Source organism: Loxodonta africana, chromosome 1, assembly GCF_030014295.1.
Source record: "Loxodonta africana isolate mLoxAfr1 chromosome 1, mLoxAfr1.hap2, whole genome shotgun sequence".
Lineage (NCBI taxonomy): Eukaryota > Metazoa > Chordata > Mammalia > Proboscidea > Elephantidae > Loxodonta > Loxodonta africana.
This window is the reverse complement of record NC_087342.1, coordinates 240,868,150-240,887,734: the sequence shown is the minus strand read 5'-3', so window position 1 is coordinate 240,887,734 and position 19,585 is coordinate 240,868,150. Positions and strand designations below refer to the sequence as shown.

Below are 19,585 nucleotides of genomic sequence, written 5' to 3'. Positions count from 1 at the left end.
AACATGGGTGTGCATATATCTGTTTGTGTGAAGGCTCTTGTATCTCTAGGGTATATTCCCAGGAGTGGGATTTCTGGGTTGTATGGTAGTTCTATTTCTAACTGTTTAAGATAACGCCAGATAGATTTCCAAAGTGGTTGTACCATTTTACATTCCCACCAGCAGTGTATAAGAGTTCCAATCTCTCCGCAGCCTCTCCAACATTTATTATTTTGTGTTTTTTGGATTAATGCCAGCCTTGCTGGTGTGAGATGGAATCTCATCGTAGTTTTAATTTGCATTTCTCTAATGGCTAATGATCGTGAGCATTTTCTCATGTATCTGTTGGCTGCCTGAATATCTTCTTTAGTAAAATGTGTGTTCACTAAAAAAAGAACAAAAACGATTTATTTTTTAAAAAGGATAAGTGTCTTATTTTTGACAACATGCAAAGCAAGGAAATATTAAGGTTGTAAAAAGTATATATTTTACTTTTGATATTATAACTGACAACGAAAAAGAGCCCACAGATTGGCTGAGTGTCAGGGAACTATCTAGGGGCTTATTTGCCAATTTTTTTTTTTTTTAGTAATACTTTACTGTGTTTTTGGTGAAGGTTTACACAGCAGTTTAGGTTCTCATTCAACAATTTCTACACAACTTGTGCAGTGACATTGGTTACGTTCTTCACAAAGTGTGAACATTCTCATTTGTGTTCTACGTTATTTCATTTCCTTTAATCTTATTTCCCTGCTGCCTTACCTTCTCATCTTTGTTTTAAAGTAATTGTTGACTGAGTTGTTTGCCTTTTAATTCGATTGATAATTTTAATCTCACTTCTTAGATTCTCAGTAGTTCTGTTCCCTAGGAGAGAGTCAGCTGTCCTCTACAAATGAGCAGGAAAAAGAAGAGAGGATTGAAGCTGCATTTCTTGTCCTACAACTGGAACGCTGTGACCTGTCCCACATTCTGAATCCTGGGTGTGAATGGTAAGTGTGGCCAGCTTGGCCTCAGCCACATAAAGAAGACCTATTCAATTCCTTAAGTGAATATTAGGTTCATTTTTTAAAAAAGGGTTTTGCAGGTAAAATGATTAAATTAGAACCAAATAATTTTTGCCTGTTTGATTAAAGCTAACCCTAAGTGTTCTTAGATTGCAAATTTTAAGTCTTAAAGTTGATAAACTTGGTCAGTTATACTTAAGTCCCTTTAATAAAATAACTCCACCATTCGTCTGTCAGTTTGTCATACTGTGGCAGCGTGCATGTTGCTGTGAAGCTGGATGCTATGCCTCCAGTATTTCAAATATCAGCAGGGTCAGCCATAGTGGACAGGTTTCAGCAGAGTTTCTAGACTATGACAGACTAGGAAGAAGAACCTGGCAATCTACTTCTGAAAAAAAATGGTCAGTGAAAACCTTATGAATAGCAGCAGAACATTGATATAGGGCTGGAAGATGAGCCTCTCAGGTTGGAAGGCACTCAGAATACGACTGGAGAGGAGCTGCCTCCTCAGAGTAGAGCTGACCTTAATGACGTGGATGGAGTAAAGCTTTTGGGACCTTCATCTGCTGATGTGATGAGAAGAAACAGCTGCAAACATCCATTAGTAATCTATACATGGAATGTATGAAGTATGAACCAAAAAAATTGGAAGTCGTCAAAAATGAAATGGAATGCTTGATATCCTAGGCATTAGTGAGCTGAGAAGGACTGGTGTTGGCCATTTTGCATCGGACAGTCATGTGGTGTGCAACCCCAGGAATGACGCATTGATGAGGAGAGGTGTCACATTCATTGCCAAAAGGAACATTTCAAGATCTGTCCTGAAGTACAATGCTGTCAGTGATAGGGTAGTGTCCATATGCCTACAGGGAAGAGCAGTGTCTTAGTTATCTAGTGCTGCTATAACAGAAATATCACAAATGAATGGCTTTCACAAGCAGAATTTTATTCTCCAACAGTTTAGGAGGCTAGAAGTCCGAATTTAGGGCGCCAACTCCAGGAGAAGACTTTCTCTATCTTTTGGCTCTGGGGGGAAGGTCCTTGTCATCAATCTTCCCTTGGTCTAGGAGCTTCTTGGCACAGACCCTTATTCCAAAGGACATTCTCCACTCCTGGCTTTTCTTTCTTGGTGGTATGAGGGCCCTCTCCTCTCTGCTCCCTTCTCTGTTTTATATCTCAAAAGAGATTGACTCAAGATGCAACCTAATCCTGTAGATTGTGTTCTGACTTATTAACATAACGGCTTCTAATCCAGTGTCATTAACATCACAGAGATGGAATTTACACCACATAGGTGTAGTTCTTTTTAGGTGTAACATATGATGACAAAATGGTGGATAATCACACAATACAAGTAATTGTGGCCTAGCCAAGTTGACACACATTTTTAGGGGGCACAATTCAATCCATAACAACCAGTTAATATGACTGTTATTCAAATTTATGCACCAACCACTAATGCCAAAGATGAAGAAATCGAAGATTTTTACCACCTTCTGCAGTCTGAAATTGATCAAACATGTAATCAAGATGCATTGATAATTCCAGGTGATTGGAATGGGAAAGTTGTAAACAAGGAAGGATTGGTAGTTGGAAAATATGGCCCTGTGATAGAAACAATGCCAGGGATCGCATAATAGAATTGTGCAAGACCAATGACTTATATATTGGAAATACCTTTTATCAACAACATTAATGATGACTGTACACATGGACCTCACAGATGGAATACACAGGAATCAAATCAACTGTATCTGTGAAAAGATAATGGAAAAGCTCATTATTATCAGTCAGAAAAAGGCCAAGGGCCAACTGTGGAAGAGACTATCAGTTGTTCACGTGCAAATACAAGTTGAAGCTGAAGAAAATTAAAACAAGTCCATAAGAGCCAAAGCATGACCTTGAACATATTCCACTCGAATTTAGAGACCGTCTCAAGAATACATTTGATGCATTGAACACTAAAGACCGAAGGCCAGACAAGTTGTGGGATGACTTCAAGGGCATCATACATGAAGAAAGCAAAAAGTCATTAAAAAGAAAGTAAAGAAAGAAAAGACCAAAACTGATGTCAGGAGAGACTGAAACAAACTTGCCCTCGAACGTAGAGTAGCTAAAGAGAATGGAAGAAATAATGAAGTAAAAGAGCTGAATAGAAGATTTCAAGTTGCATCTCAAGAAGACAAAATATTACCATGAAATGTGCAAAGGCCTGGAGTTAGAAAACCAAAAAGGAAGAACACACTCGGCATTTCTCAAGATGAAAGACCTGAAGAAAAAACTCAGGCCTCAGTTGCAATGTTGAAGGATTCTTCAGGGATAATATTAAACTCAGGAAGCATCAAAAAAAGATGGAAGGAAAATACAGAATCACTTTACCAAAAAGGATTGGTCAATCTTTAATCATTTCAGGAGGTAGCATATGATGGTACTGAAGGAAGAAGTCCAATCTGCACCGAAGTCATTGGTGAAAAACAGGGTTCCAGGAATTGATGGAATATCAATTGAGGTACCTCAGCAAAGCGCTTCCTCATTTATGCCAAGAAATTTTGAAGACAGCTACCTAGCCAACCGACTAGAAGAGTTTCATATTTGTGCCCGTTCCAAAGAAAGGTGATCCAATAGAATGTGGAAGTTATCAAACAATGTAATTAACATCACATACAAGATAATTCAGAAGCGGCTGCAGCAGTTCATTGACAGGGAACTGCCAGAAATTCAAGCGTGATTCAGAAGAGAACATGGAATGAGAGATGTCATTGCTGATGTCAGATGGGTCTTGACTGAAAGCAGAGAATACCAGAAAGATGTTTAGCTGTGTTTTATTGACTATGTAAAGACATTCGACTGTGTAGATCATAACAAATTATAGATAACTTTGTGAAGAATGGGAATTCCAGGACACATAATTATACTCATATGGAACCTGTATGTAGACCAAGAGGCAGTCTTTCCATCAGAACAAGGGGATACTGATTGGTTTAAATCAGGAAAGGTGCATGTCAGGGTTTTATCCTTTCACCATACTTATTCAATCTGTATGCTGAGCAAATAATTTGAAAAGCTGGACAATATGAAGAACTTAGCATCAGGACTGGAGGAAGACTCATTAAAAACCTTCGATATGCAGATGACACAATTTGGCTTACTGAATGTGAAGAGGACTTGAAGCACTTATGTATGAAGATCAGTGATTACAGCCTTCAGTATGGATTATGCTTCAACACAAAGAAAACAAAAACCGTCACAACAGAACCAATAATCGTCATGATAAATGGAGAAAGTACTGAAGTTGTCAAGGATTTCATTTTACTTGGATCCGTAATCAATGCCCATGGAAGCAGCAGTCATGGAATCAAACGACGTGTTGCATTGGGCAAATCTGCTGCAAAAGACCTCTTTAGAGTGTTGAAAAGCAAAGATGTCACTTTTATGACTAAGGTGCACCTGACTCAAGCCATAGTTTTTTGTCACCTCATATGCCTATGAAAGTTGTACAATGAGTAAGGAAGACCAAAGAATTGACACATTTGAATTACGGTGTTGGCAAAGAATATACCGTGAATTGCTGGGTGGAACAGTGGTTAAGATCTCTGCTGCTAATGGAAAGTCCAGCCGGTTTGGGTTTTGCCAGAACAATGAAGCCCTGGTAGTACAGTGGTTAAGAGCTTGGCTGCTAACCAAAAGATCTGCAGTTCTAATCCACCAGCTGCTCCTTAGGAAACTATGAGGCAGTTCTACTCTGTCCTATAGGGTCGCTATGAGTCAGAATCCAGTCGATGGTAGCGGGTTTGTTTTTTATTGGATTTTGCCAGAAGAACCGACAAATCTGTCTTGGAAGGAGTACAGCCAGAATGCTCCTTGGAAGTGAAGATGGTGAGACTTCATGTCATATACTTTGGACATGTTATCAGGAGGGATCAGTTCCTGGAGAAGGACATAAGGCTTGGTATAGTAGGTGGTCATCCAGAAAGACCCTCAGCAAGATGGATTGACACAGTGGCTGCAACATTGGGCTCAAACATAGCACCAGTTGTGAGGATGGCGCAGGACCAGGCAGCATTTCCTCCTGTTACACTTGAGGTTCCTGACTTAGAGCTGATTTGACTGCACCTAATAAGAACAGCAACAGTAAAGTAAATTAGTTTATTTTCAGTTTTGCTCACCAAAATCTAGGTAGATCTTTACCTCTGTAATAGGACATTTTCTTTAGAAAGAGGGAAACTGTCATAAGTCATTCTGAATTTCCTTTTTGTCCCCATCTGTGCCCTGCATTACACATTTAAAATTAACCCCAAATAAATTTATTTTTCTGTGTGCTTGATAGAAATATTAGTTATTTAACAACATAAGGAAGTCATTGTCGAACTGTGATTAAAAGAGTATATTACGATTGTTTTCTAAAACATTCACTACCCCCCGCCCCCCACCAAAAAAACAGCAACAACCTTGGAAAGAGCTAGGACCATACTTTTATGCAAGTAATGTGAGCCTTCTATGTTTGCTTGTCAACCGGGCCCTCCCTCCTTGAGCTATTATTAGAAGAGCTGCTGGTATGCGTTTTTTTTTTTTTTTACAAAAATATGGTAGTTCATCTAAAGAGTAGCCTTTCACCTACCATAGGTGATGGGGCATGTTCTTTGGAGGGGATACTGGAGAGGTGTGATTGTCCTGGGTCCCCTGGCCTGGAGCAGCTGTGTCTTCTGTGTGGCAGTGTTTCCGCAGGAGCTCACCAAGGTCCAAGCACCCCTGTGAGATCTAAACTGCAGTGGGGAGGCGGGGCAGATTAGACACTTGGCATTGCTGTATGTCTGAGCACACAGACTCCTCTGTGTCTTAAAGCCATGTGTTTGGTCCACGTGTGGAATGTTGTTTGGAGGATACCAAGAACGAACCCAGGGGAAGGATCTGGAGGCTATTACCTTACTCGGGTGGAAGGTCCTGGTGGTTTGCATGGGTATATAGGCAGTTGGGAGTGAGAAGATGGAAGGGCCCGGATAGAAGATGCCACTTGGAAACCAGCTGCTAAGTTGGAAAGTGTATATTTCATCTTTGTTGTTGTGGTTGTTAGGGGCCGTCCACTCAGTTCTGGCTCATTAGGGACACTTTGTACAACACAATGAAACGCTGCCTGGTCCTGCGCCATCCTCACAATTGTTGCTATGTTTGAGCCCATCGTTGCAGCCACTGTGTCAGTCCATCTCATTGAGGTCTTCCTCTTTTTCACTGACCCTCTGCTTTACAAAGCATAATGTCCTTCTCCAGGGATTGGTCCCTCCTGATAACATGTCCAAAGTACATGAGACGAAGCCTCACCATCCTTCCTTCTAGGGATGGTTGTACTTCCAAAATAGATGTGTTAGTTCTTCTGGCAGTCCATGTTATATTCAATATTCTTTGCCAACACCATAGTTGAAATGCAGATTTCATCCAGCATGACAGAATTATGCCTGTTAACTGATTTATTAATCTTTATCTTGTTTGTTAATTGAAAAAGAGGAAAAAAAAGACCTGTGTTTAAATTCCTAGTGACTTGTATGTTGGGTCAGTTAGCTCTCTTCTTTGAGTTGTGTCCTCCCCTAGCAGCTTTTTCCTGACGGTTGTTGGAAATAATGTCAGAGTCCAGGCAGTGCACTGGGCACAGTGTGACCCCTACCTCTGTAGGTCCTGTAAGTGAGGTCGGCAGTGGCCTTGTTTGCGAGCCTCAGGAAGAACGAAATTGTGCATGTCGGTGCTGTCTTCACTAGAGAGCAAGTGGATACTTACCAGTTGTCATTTACTCTGACTCGTGGCATCTCCACATGTGTCAGGGTAGAACTGTTCTCCATAGGGTTTTCAGTAGCTGACTTTTCAGAAGTAATTTGACAGGACTTTCTCTTTTTGGGTTTTCTTCCAAGGTGCCTCTGGGTGGACTCAAGCTTCTAACCTTTCAGTTAGCAGCCGAGGGTGTTAACTGTTTACACCACCCAGGGCATCCAATGCCTGCTTGTTGTTGTTGCCCACTGACTGTGACTCATGGTGATGCTGAGTGTCAGAGTAGAACTGCTCCTCAGTGTTTTCTTGGCAGTGATCTTAACAGAAGCAGATCACCAGACCTTTTCTTCTGAGGTGCCACTGGGTGAGTTCAAACTACCATCCTCTAGGTTAGCAGTTCAGTGCAACCCCAAGCAGATCCTAATATCGGCCTAGTCAAAGTGTAATCCTCAATCGTGAGGCCTGGTCATGTGCAGAAGCTAACTGAGGTGCCCTTGAGATAGCTCGCAGTGATCATGTGCTTTCCCGCGTGTGAGAAGACTGAGCCACCACGCGGAGCCGAGCGCTGTGGTCCTGAGCCTTCAGGATGGCCACCGGTGTGATTTCCCCTTTTTCTTTTAAAATTAGCCTTCCTCCTGAGAATACCAAGTGTGTGTGGATTGGAAGCTCGGATGGCTTGTTCATATTTAACTTAGCAAACTTTGAATTGGAAGCTGTTTTACTTTACAAAGGTAAGATCATAAATTCAATTCACCTAAATTTTGTGTGATTTTAATGTTTTCTTTACCTAATACAAGGGTAGGAAATGTCTTAGTGTAGAAAGCCTAATCATCCGAATTTGAGGATAGGCCACATTCAGTCATTAGAGAGACATGGTGATTGTCGTCAGGAGCCTCGGTGTTGGGAGTCCACAGGATGCGTTCCCATCCACTCCTACCCTGCTGCTCCGGGGGCGTTCAGACAGCAGAGCACACACCTGAAATGGTCCTTCCTCTGCCCAGTCCTGAATGACACACTTCACTGCATCCCTTCCTCTGCCCTAACTCACCTCAGACCCTCCTGCCTCCATCCTGTGTCCCCTAACCCCTCCTCAGACAGCCTGCCTCCATCCTGTGTCCCCTAACCCCACCTCAGACAGCTTGCCTCGGTCCTGTGTCCCCTAACCCCACCTCAGACAGCCTGCCTCGCTCCTCTGTCCCCTAACCCCACCTCAGACAGCCTGCCTCGCTCCTCTGTCCCCTAACCCCACCTCAGACAGCCTGCCTCACTCCTCTGTCCCCTAACCCCACCTCAGACCTGCCTGCCTCAATCCTGTGTCCCCTAACCCCTCCTCAGACAGCCTGCCTCCATCCTGTGTCCGCTAACCCCACCTCAGACCCGCCCGTCCTGAGTAGACTGTGCCCTGCAGACCCTGTTCCCTTTCATGTGATGTTGACACTGACCTCTGGGTTATTTGTGCCAGAAACGCTGGCCCTGCTCACCTGTGAGAGTCCATTCCATACCCAGGCCTAGGTCCCTGGCCCCTCGTTGGCTCTGCACACCTTTCTGTCTCCTCAGCACTTGTCACGGCTTTAAGTACACACGTGTGTCTTCTCCGTGCCCGTGTCTGACTCTCCTGCTGACCTCCATGCACGAGAGCCGGCACCTGTCCCATTCCTTGTCATGTGTGCACCCCAGGGCCTGGTGCCGTGTAACTCTCACACTGAACCATGGGTGAGTGGGCAAGTGCTTTGTTCCCCCTCCCTGCATCTGAAATTGTGCTCATTTCTCTTTTCTGGAAATTAAGACTTTCTAGGCCTCAGCATTAAAGTTGCTGGATCATGTGCCATAATGAACAAAACCATAAACGAAAAGGTTAGTATAAAACATTTACTATATTTAATTTCCATAAGATGCATTTATCTATAGTTTATACTTTCTTCAGCATAGTATTATAATGATGAGCTTACTAAATGAGATTTTTTATGAACTGCACAGTACCATACAATTACAGTTACCAGTCAAATACCACTATTCATGTAAATGAAGCCGATTTAAAAATTGTATTTATGATTAGAATTATGGGATACATTCACAGTTTTCCCTTTTGCTCAGTGCTGGTATTAATGACATCACCCTTCCAACCCTTGTAGACCTTTTGCTTGCTCACGTCCATGTTTGGAAATAAGATAGCTGTGTTGGAAATCAACCTCGCTGCTCTCGTGAGGTCTCAGCAGGGCCCTGGCATGGGGAAGGGCCTTTCTGTGTTGGCAAGGTACAGGGTCTTTTTAAGTCGGTTGTGTTTGTGTTGAGTTTCTGTGACAGTGAGTGTGTGAGTGAGTGTGCATGAGTGAGCATGTAAATGCGAGCGAGTGTGACTGATGTTCCGTGTGTATGTGAGCATGTGTGAGCGAGTGTGTGAGTGAATATGCGTGCCTGAGTGTGACTGTGCACGAGATTGAGTGTGCGTGAGTGTATAAGTGAGCATGTAAGTGTGCATGTGAGTGAGCATGTAAATGTGAGTGTGCGTGTGAGTGAGCATGTAAATGTGAGTGAATGTGTGTGAGTGAGCATGTGAGCAAATGAATGTGCGTGCATGAGTGTGAGAGTGAGCGTGTGAGTGTACATAAGTGTGAGTGAGCATGTAAATGTGAGCAAGTGTTTGAATGTGTGAGAGTGAGTGCATGAGCGTGCATGACTGTATGTGAGTGCAACTGTGTGAGTGTGCATGAGTGTGTGATTGAATGTCCATGAGTGTGTGAGCGTGTGTGAGTGTGAGAGTGAATAAGCATGTGTGAGCGAGTGTGAGTGTGCATGAGTGTGTGTGAACATGTGTGTGCATGTGTGAGCATGTGTGTGCGTGTGTGTGCATGAGTGAGCATGTAAGTGTGAGTGTCAGTTTGTGTGTGAATGTGTGTGAGTGTGACAGTGTCTGTGTTTAATTTAGAGAATTTTAGATTCTTTTTTATCTTAAGAACAAGTAATGTTTAGTAACCCCCAATTAATTTTCTATTCAGAAACCCTGGTGGCGCAGTGGTTAAGAGCTATGGCAGCTAACCAAAGGGTCAGCAGTTTGAATCTGCCAGGTGCTCCTTGGAAACTCTATGGGGCAGTTCTACTCTGTCCTATAGGGTCACTATGAGTCAGAATCGGCTCGACGGCACTGGGTTTGATTTTTTTGGTTTTATTTGAAAAAAATTATTGCTAAACCCTTGCTTCTACCTTGCTTAAAACTAAGTGGTTCATAGTTTTTTTTTAATGAGAAACACTATTTTACTTCAGGATAGGATATAGATTATAAAAAGCACTTTCATTAAAAATATAATTAAATTTTTCTTTACTTACAAGGATAAGAATAAGCTTACTAGTTATTTTTATTTCCAATATTATACATTCATATTTATATGAACTAATCATAGTTAATCATTAGTAACTATTCTTAAAATATATATTTCATTGAAACAGCTCCGTAATATAATTGTTTGCTTTTATAGTATAGTTTTGTTTTTATTTTAGTTCCTGTGTTTTACCAACCTCTCCACTGTATTTTGGAGTTGTTGAGAAGAAAAGAACTAAGCCTGTTGGTCGAAAGCTATCTGGTTAGTATATTAGTATATTCTGGAAAATAAATGTAAGAAATTAGTTCTTTTAGTTGTTGTTATTATTAGATTTGTTATGTTGCTTTGTAAATATATTTATATCAAGATAAAAACCAATCAGTATTTATTTCTTTCCTTTGCTCCTTTATTTCTTTTGTCTGTCAAATATTTATTAAATGCCCTTTGTGGTAGGGAATATGCTAGATGTTTCTTTCCTGATGATGGATATGATTCTGCATTGTTGCTGTTGTGAGTTGCTGTTAAGTCAGCTCGGACTCATGGTGAGGTATTGTATAACAGAAGGAAATATTCCCCGGTCCTGTGCTGCCTTCACGATAGTATGTTTGAGTCCATTGTTTTGGCCGCTGTGTCAACCCATCTTATTGAGGGTTTCCCTCATTTTCACTGGCCCTCTACCAAACATGGTGCCCTTTTCTAGGAATTGGTCTTTCCTGATGATGGGTCCAAAGTAAGTGACCCCAAGCCTTGCCATTCTACTTCTAAGGAGCATTCTGGCTGTACTTCCTCGAAGACAGTCCTATCCGTTCTTTTGGCAGTCCGTGGTATATTCGGTAGTCTTTGCCAGCACTACAGTTCAAAGGCATCAATTCTCCTTTGATCTTCCTTATTCACTGTCTAGCTTTCACATGCAGATGAGGCGATTGAAAACTCCGAGACTTGGGTCAGGCGCGCCTTAGTCCTCAAAGTGACGTCTGTGCTTTTGAAGACTTTAAAGAGGTCTTTCGCAGCATATTTGCCCAATGCAATGTGTCATTTGATTTCTTGACTGCTGCTTCCATGGAAGTTGATTGTTGATCCAGGTAGAATGAATTAGTTAATAATGTCAATTTTTCCTTCCTGTGGGAGGATAGCACACCCCTTTTTGAGACCTGGAAGCTCTGCCTTGGGGACACCCCAGACCTTGCTCTGTGTGTGTCTTCATTGGCATCCTTTTTGCTGTAATAAACTGCAATCCTAAGCAAAGTGATTTCCTAAGTTCTGTGAGTCACCCAAGGAGGTCACGAGAATACCTCAATTTGTAGCCATCAGGTCAGAAGCAAGGTGTCGTGGGTATCCCTAAGCTTGTGGCTGGCATCTGAAGTCTGGGGCCGACTTGGCAGTCTGGAGGACGGTGCCCTTTAACCTGTGAGCTCTCACCTGGCCCTGGTGGTCAGGGTCATAGGAAGAAGTGCTGCCTGTGCAGCTGGTGTGTGAAGGAGATTTAGAGTTAGTGTTGGCCTCAGAGAAGGTGGACAGACACGACCAACCTAGGAACGGGCCTAGTTTTTGGCAGGAGGTGGGGGAATGGGTGGAGGAGAGAGAGGTCATAGGTTTGGTTTTGGACGTGCTTAAGATTGAGGCACCTTTGAGACATCAAAGTTAGAGTTCGAAAAGGCAGTTTTGATACATATGAGTCTAGAACCCAGAGGAACACATGGGACTGGAGCTGTATATTATTTAATAATTATACAGTGATCCACATTTCTGTAAGGGGTTTTCACTAGTCTGCCGTCTCTCTTACCTCAAACTCGTGAAACTCCCTCTGTCAGCTAAGCACTGACCTCTCCAGTTTATAGGCTGTTACCCTCTTCCCTTGGCTGTAGGAGCCATTCTAAGAAATTGTAGGACACACATAGTCTTAGTTATCTAGTGCTGCTATAACAGAAATACCACAGGTGGATGGCTTTAACAAAGAGATTTATTCTCTCTCAATCTAGGAGGCTAGAGGTCCAAATTCAGGGTACCAGCTCTAGGGGAAGGCATTCTCTGTTGGTCTGGGAGAAAGTCCTTGTCATCATTCTTTCCCTGGTCTAGGAGCTTTACAGTGCAGGGACCCTGGGTCCAAAGGACACACTCTGATCCTGGTGCTGCTTTCTTGATGGTATGAGGTTCCCAAGTCTCTGCGCTCACTTCTCTCTTTTATATCTCAAAGGAAATTGGCTCAAGACACTATCCAATCTTGTAGATTGAGTCATGCCTCATTAACATGACTGCCACTAGTCCCACTTCATTAATGTCATAGAGGTAGAATTTATAAAACATAGGCAAATCACATCAGATGACAAAATGGTGGACAGTCACACAATACTGGGAATCATGGCCTAGCCAAGTTGACACACATTTTTGGGGGACGCAATTCAATCCATGACACACGTCTTAGAACAGCTTCCAGGATCTTTCTCAGCCTTGCTCTGCCGTCGCCTCAGACAGCCTAGACTCACTGGGTTGATCAGCATGGACGGCTCGGGCAGCCCAGAGCTCTCTGGTCTCCACTCCCCCTGCCTGCTCTGTTGCTTCTGCAGGGAACGGCCTTTCCACCTCCTGTCCTCATTAAACGAACGAGACTTCTGATATCCTAACAACAACAAACAAAAAAACAAATCATTTCTGACTCACTGTGACCCCACGTGTTCATAACAGAGCTTTGCACCATAGGGTTTTCACGGCTGTGACCTGTTATAAGCAGACCACCAGGACTTTCTTACAAAGCTCTGCTGGGTAGGTTTGAGCCTCTAGCCTTTCGGTTAGCAGTTCAGTTTGTTAACTGTGTCACCAGGGACTCCTTTTGATGCCTTAAGGAAGTATTGATAATTGGTTTTTAAAAATCACTCTGAAATTGCAAAATAAACATGCAGCAGAGAAGACACACTCCTACACAGTATACAGGACAGTCGTATACACCTGCCTGCGCAGTGTACAGGACAGTCGTATACACCTGCCCGCGCAGTGTACAGGACAGTCGTATACACCTGCCCGCGCAGTGTACAGGACAGTCGTATACACCTGCCCATACAGTATACAGGACAGTTGTATACACATGTCTGTGCAGCACACAGGACAGTCGTACACACACGGCCGTGCAGCATACAGGACAGTCGTATGTATACACATGCCCACACAGCGTACAGAACAGTTGTATACACACCCCCGCGTAGTATACAGGATAGAGGCATACTGGTGTTGGCGAAGAATGTTGAATATACCATGGAGTGCCAAAAGAACGAACAAATCTCTCTTGGAAGTACAACCAGAATGCTCCTTAGAAGCAAGGTTGGCGACATCAACCCCTGGAGAAGGACATCATGCTTAGTAAAGGAGAGGGTCTGCGAAGAAGAGGAAGACTCTCAACGAGATGGATTGACACAGTGGCTGCAACAATGGGCTCGAGCATAGCAACAATTGTGAGCATGGCGCAGAACTGGGCAGTGTCTCGTTCTGTTGCACGTAGGGTCGCTATGAGTCAGAACTGACTTGATGGCACCTAACAACAACAATAATATTGTATGCATTCTTTTGTGATTTGCTTTGGCAATCTTTCCGGAATAGTAGAGCCTCTATCCAGCCATGTGTATAAGATCTAATGTTTTAGCTAATAATTATTTGAAATACAGTTTGAACATATTACAATCTAGTGTAATTTAAAGACTAAGAGAAATGTTTTTGTTTTCACACTTTCAGCACATTTCCCCTTCTTTTGCTAATGTTGGTTGGTCTGACTTCAGGCACAGAACCTCTTACATGTATAAAACCATTCTGTGTATAAGAAACTGTGTTGTTTTCATGTCCACGATGGAACTGCAGCCTTCAGTTTAGCTTCTTCTTTGAAATCACTTTATGCAGCTGCCCGGAGTTCTGTCCAGGACCAGCCACTGGTCTTCCACAGTAAAGTCAGGTCATCGGGCTACGCCTCCGCTCCTCAGTGAGTGAAACTTCTTGTTAGTAAAATTGTTGCAGTGAGATTCCTGCTGATATGATCTTAGAAATGATGACATCTGAAAAATATTTTCATGCAAATTAACACATCCCTTCAGTTGAGCCGACCCATGACAGGGACTAACTTAGACACCCTCTGTTGAAACAGAGGCAGAAACGTGTGTCTCCAGTGCCTGGCTGTGTGGAGCCCAGCTGTGGGGCCCAGTGCTCAGAATAGTCAGGGGTGCCACACATGCTTAGTAGGGCCACCTGACTTTGGGGGATGTGCCCCCTGCTGGAGGCAGGGGCAGGTGGGGGAGGAAGGGAAGGGGCAGGTGGGGGAGGGAGGGAAGGGGCAGGTGGGGGAGACGGGAGGGGGACAGACAGGTGGGGGGAAGGTGGGGGGCCAGCAGGGGTCAGGTGGGAGTCAGATGGGGAGGGCGCAGGTGGGGTGCAGGTGAGGGTCAGGTGGGGGAAGATGGGGAGGCTGCAGGTGAGGGTCAGGTGGGGGCCTGTGGGGGTCAGGCGGGGGCAGGTGGGGAGGGTGCAGGTGAGGGTCGGGGGGGGTCTGTGAGGGTTGGGGAGGCAGGTGGGGAGGCCCCTGAAGCCACTCGTTGGCCCCTTGGCTGTCTGCCTCCCCCAGGACAGATGGCCTAGAAGTGCCGGCCCAAGGCAGATCACGGGGTGCATTCCACAGCTGGTAGAATAGTCCACGAGGGGGCAGAGGGATCTGAGTGTGGCCCAGCCAGGAGACAGAGCTTAGGAGACCTTTCCCAGTGGTGTCCCAGGGAATGAGGGACTGATAAGCTAAGCTCTCTAGGTCCTTGTTTCTTCATCTGAGAAATGGGGCCTGGTTCAAGGTGCTTGTTTATTATCTTCCATGTTTAACATCCTAAGTGCGCTAAAAGCAGAGTTCAGTGTGACTTCCCAGCGCATTTCACCTGTTTCTGAATGGATTTTTAGTATGGGATCCCTAAGCGGGACTTAACTTCTGCTATGATTGCAGACATCTCTTCTCTAAAAGGAAGTGAGGTCGTAAGACTCCTATTTGGTTCTCAACTTAAGGGGTGTTCTGACTTCGGGAGCAGTTTTTCTATTTATAAATTTTTCACACAGATTTCACGAGATTTGGTTGACAGATAATTTACAATGGGATCTTTGCAAAAATGATTATTATCTTAGGTTTTCCTAGTAACCCACAATTTGTATGTAAATACTACAGTATTCTCCAGGATTTTTACATGCAAATGCACTTTATTTTCCAGCATTGAGATAGTCCATGTGTGTGTATAATTAGAAAAATAGTCGCTAAACTCAAAACTAATGTAATTAAACATTCAGTTTATTATTCTTTGGGGGCAGGGAAAACATTTGTGTATTTTTATTTATACGTTAACTTTAAAATGTAAGTCTCTTTAAGAAACTTAGAATTTGTAATCTTTGAGAATGATATGAGTTTTCTTTCTAACAGTGTAACTATGTTTTCACCAAAGACTAATATTAAAAGTGATGGTAAAAGATCTTCAAAATGCAAGAACGGTTACAAATGGTATGTAATCTCATTTGTGCATTAGAAGTAAATTTGAAATAATTTTTGGAGACCTTTTTAATACTTTGATTTTTTTCAAACAGGTATAAGACCTTATTTGTACGTGTGTGTATATATATATGTATATATACTCACATACGTATCTATATGATTTTCATATATATCCTTTCAGTCAATTTAATTCTATCATGCTGATTTTTTTTCAGACACACTGCTATTTTTACCACCTTAATAACTGTGGAATTTTTAATTTTTTGGTGAAATTTAGTTTTAGAAAATGTTGCTGTTGTTAGTTAGGTGCCATTGAGTCGGTTCCTACTCATAGCGAACTTACGTACCACAGATCAAAACACTACCCAGTCCTGCGCCATCCTAACAATCTTTGTTATGCTTGAGCCCATTGTTGCAGCCACTGTGTCAATCCATTTCGTTGAGGGTCTTCCTCCTCTTCGCTGACCCTCTACGTTACCAAGCGTGATGTCCTTCTCCAGGGACTGGTCCCTCCTGACAACATGTCCAAAGTATGTAAGATGCAGTCTTGCCATCCTTGCTTCTAAGGTGTATTCTGGTCGTACTTCTTCCAAGACAGATTTGTTCGTTCTTATGCCAGTCCATAGTATATTCAATATTCTTCACCAATACCACAATTCAAAGGTGTCAGTTCTTCTTGGCCTTCCTTGTTCATTGTCCAGCTTTCACATGCATATGATGCAATTGTAAATACCATGGCTTGGGTCAGGTGCACCTTAATCTTCAAGGTGACATCTTTGCTTTTCAACACTTTAAAGAGGTCCTTTGCAGCACATTTGCCCAATGCAATGTGCCTTTTGATTTCTTGACTGCTGCTTCCATGGCTGTTGATTTTGGATCCAAGTAAAATGAAATCCTTGACAACTTCAATCTTTTCTCCGTTTATCATGATGTTGCTTATTGGTCCAGTTGTGAGGATTTTTGTTTTCTTTATGTTGAGGTGTAATCCATACTGAAGGCTCTGTGGTCTTTGATCTTCATTAGTAACTGCTTCAAGTCCTCTTCATTTTCAGCAAGCAAGATGGTTGTGTCATCTGCATAACGCAGGTTGTTAACGAGTCTTCCTCCAATCCTGATGCCCTGTTCTTCATATAGTCCAGCTTCTCGGATTATTTGCTCAGCATACAGTTTGAACAGGCGTGGTGAAAATATACAACCCTGGCCCACACCTTTTCTGACTTTAAACCACTCAGTATCCCCTTGTTCTGTCTGAACGACAGCCTCTGGATCTATGTTCAGGTTCCTCATGAGCACAATTAAGTGTTCTGGAATTTCCCATTCTTCGCAATGTTACCCATAATTTGTTATGATCCACACAGTCAAATGCCTTTGCATAGTCAATAAAACACAGGTAAACATCCTTCTGGTATTCTCTGCTTTCAGTCAGGATCCATCTGACATCAGCAATGATATCCCTGGTTCCATGTCCTCTTCTGAAAATGGCCTGAATTTCTGACAGTTCCCTGTCGATATACTGCAGCCATTTTTGAATGATCTTCAGCAAAATTTTGCTTGCCTGTGATATTAATGATATTGGTCAATAATTTCTGCATTTGGTTGGATCATCTTTCTTGGGAATAGGCATAAATATGGATCTCTTCCAGTCAGTTGACCAAGTAGCTGTCTTCCATATTTCTTGGCATAGATGAGTGAGCACCTCCAGTGCTGCATCCATTTGTTGAAATATCTCAGCTGGTATTCTGTCAATCCCTGGAGATCGATTCTGTTAATGCTGGAGATAAATGAAAAGAAAACATTGTAGCTAATGATTATTCTTAAGCTGCTTTGATAATAAGTGAATAGAAAACTTGAGCCCTTGCAATGCTAAGTGCTGATCTTGACTGGTTCTGGCTGACTCATTCCTTGGGAAGGGCTTCCTCTGTCAGGCATTGGAGCTGGGCTTTGGGGCTGGTCTTTGAGCAGGATATTGGGGCTGTGTGTGGGGGTGGGTGATGGAGCTGGGTGTTGGGGCTGGATGTTGGGGTTGGGTGTTGGGGCTGTGCTTTGGGGATATGCATTGGCACTGGGTGTTGGCGATGAATGTTAGCGATGGACATTGGGGCTTGGTTCCTGATTCTGGCTCCATGGCTGTCTTGGAGCCTCTGGACAAGTCTTGTAAACTCCTGTTCACACTTGGAGGACCCGGGGAGGGGCCTCTTGGGCTCCTTCTAGCTCTGGACCTTAAAGATCACATCATCTAAAAAAAGATGTGGGCTACAGTGTTTAAAAAGTTGTTTGTTTTAATATGCATCACAAGTACATGTGGAAAATCACCAGATCAGCAAAGGTGCTCACTGAACTCTGGTTTATCCACTTTTATTGATGCTTTTCTGTAGCCTCTTGCCCTCCACTCTGGCATGGGTTTGGTGTTGGGCCTGGCCACCAGTGGCCCTAGCCCTCTGGTGGGGTTCATGTAGGCGTGTCACTTCTTCTTACCATTGCGCTGGGTTCTCAGCACCAGTTCCTTCATTTTTCAGCTCTCCTCAGTTTCTTTTAGAAACTGGGGCTGTGGGTACTTTGATAATAAATATGAGCCATTTGCAGATTATTTGAGTAAACGATCATGAATTTAGAGACCATCTCAAGAATAGGTTTGATGCATCAAACAGTAATGACCGAAGACCAGACAAGTTTTAGAATGACATCAAGGACATCATACATGAAGAAAGCAAGAAGTCATTAAAAAGACAGAAAAGAAAGAAAACACCAAAATGGATGTCAGAAGAGACTCTGAAACTTGCTCTTGAACGTCGAGTAGCTAAAGCAAAACAAAGAAATAATGAAGTAAAAGAGCTGAACAGAAGATTTCAAATGGCAGCTCAGGAAAACAAAGTAAAGTATTATGATGACACATGCAAAGACCTGGAGACAGAAAACCAAAAAGGAAGAACACACTTGACATTTTTCAAGCTGAGAGAACTGAAGAAGAAATTCAAGCCTCAAGTTGCAGTATTGAAGGATTCTATGGGGAAGCATCAAAAGAAGATTGAAGGGGTACATAGAGTCACTATACCCAAAATAATTGGTCTATGATCATCCATTTCAGGAAATAGCATACGATCAGGAACCGATGGCACTGAAGAAAGAAGTCCAAGCTGCACTGAAGGCATTGGTGAAAAATAAGGCTCCAGGAATTGACAGAGTATCAATTGAGATGTTTAAACAAATGGATGTAGCACTCAAAGAGCTCACTCGTCTATGCCAAGATGTATGTAAAAATTATTGAACAATATTAATATCACACGCAAGTAAAATTTTGCTGAAGATCATTCAAAAGTGGCTGCTGCAGTATATCAAGAGGGAAATGCCAGAAATTCAAGAGGTTTCAGAAGAGGACGTGGAACCAGCGATATCATTGCTGATGTCAGATGGATCCTGGCTGAAAGCAGAGAATACCAGAAGAATGTTTACCTGTGTTTTATTGACGATGCAAAGGCACTTGACTGTGTGGATCATAACAAACTATGGGTAACATTGAGAAGAATGGGAACTCCAGAACACATAATTGTGCTCATGAGGAACCTTTCCATAGATCAAGAGGCAGTTGTTCAGACAGAACAAGGAGATACTGCTTGGTTTAAAGTCAGGAAATGTGTGTGTCAGGGTTGTATACTTTCACCATACCTATTCAATCTGTATGCTGAGTAAATAATCCAAGAAGCTGGACTATATGAAGAAGAATGGGGTGTCAGAATTGGAGGCAGACTCATTAACAACCTGTGATATGCAGATGACACAACCGTGATTGCTGAAAGTGAAGGGGACTTGAAGCATTTACTGGTGAAGATCAGAGACCATAGTCTTCAGTATGGATTACACCTTAACATAAAGAGAAAAAATCTTCACAACTGGACCAATGAGCAACACCATGATAAACAGAGAAAAGATTGAAGTTGTCAAGGATTTCATTTTACTTGGATCCCCAGTCAACACTCATGGAAGCAGCAGTTAAGAAATCAAAAGATGCATTGTATTGGGCAAATGTGCTGCAAAGAACC

General features: G+C 42.8%; 1 protein-coding gene across 2 annotated transcripts in view; it reads left to right on the top strand.

Annotated features, from left to right (window-relative positions):
• Positions 1-19,585, top strand: part of WDR27 (WD repeat domain 27) — a 133,739-nt gene that overhangs the window by 32,364 nt on the left and 81,790 nt on the right. The window contains exons 5-11 of one of the 2 annotated variants that reach the window (XM_064293376.1): positions 848-968; positions 7,365-7,468; positions 8,524-8,591; positions 8,870-8,991; positions 10,233-10,315; positions 13,937-14,015; positions 15,480-15,557. In XM_064293376.1, the coding sequence (XP_064149446.1) occupies positions 848-968; positions 7,365-7,468; positions 8,524-8,591; positions 8,870-8,991; positions 10,233-10,315; positions 13,937-14,015; positions 15,480-15,557 (655 nt within the window). The remainder of the gene's footprint in view (positions 1-847; positions 969-7,364; positions 7,469-8,523; positions 8,592-8,869; positions 8,992-10,232; positions 10,316-13,936; positions 14,016-15,479; positions 15,558-19,585) is intronic. The other variant, XM_064293382.1, reaches the window with a different exon arrangement.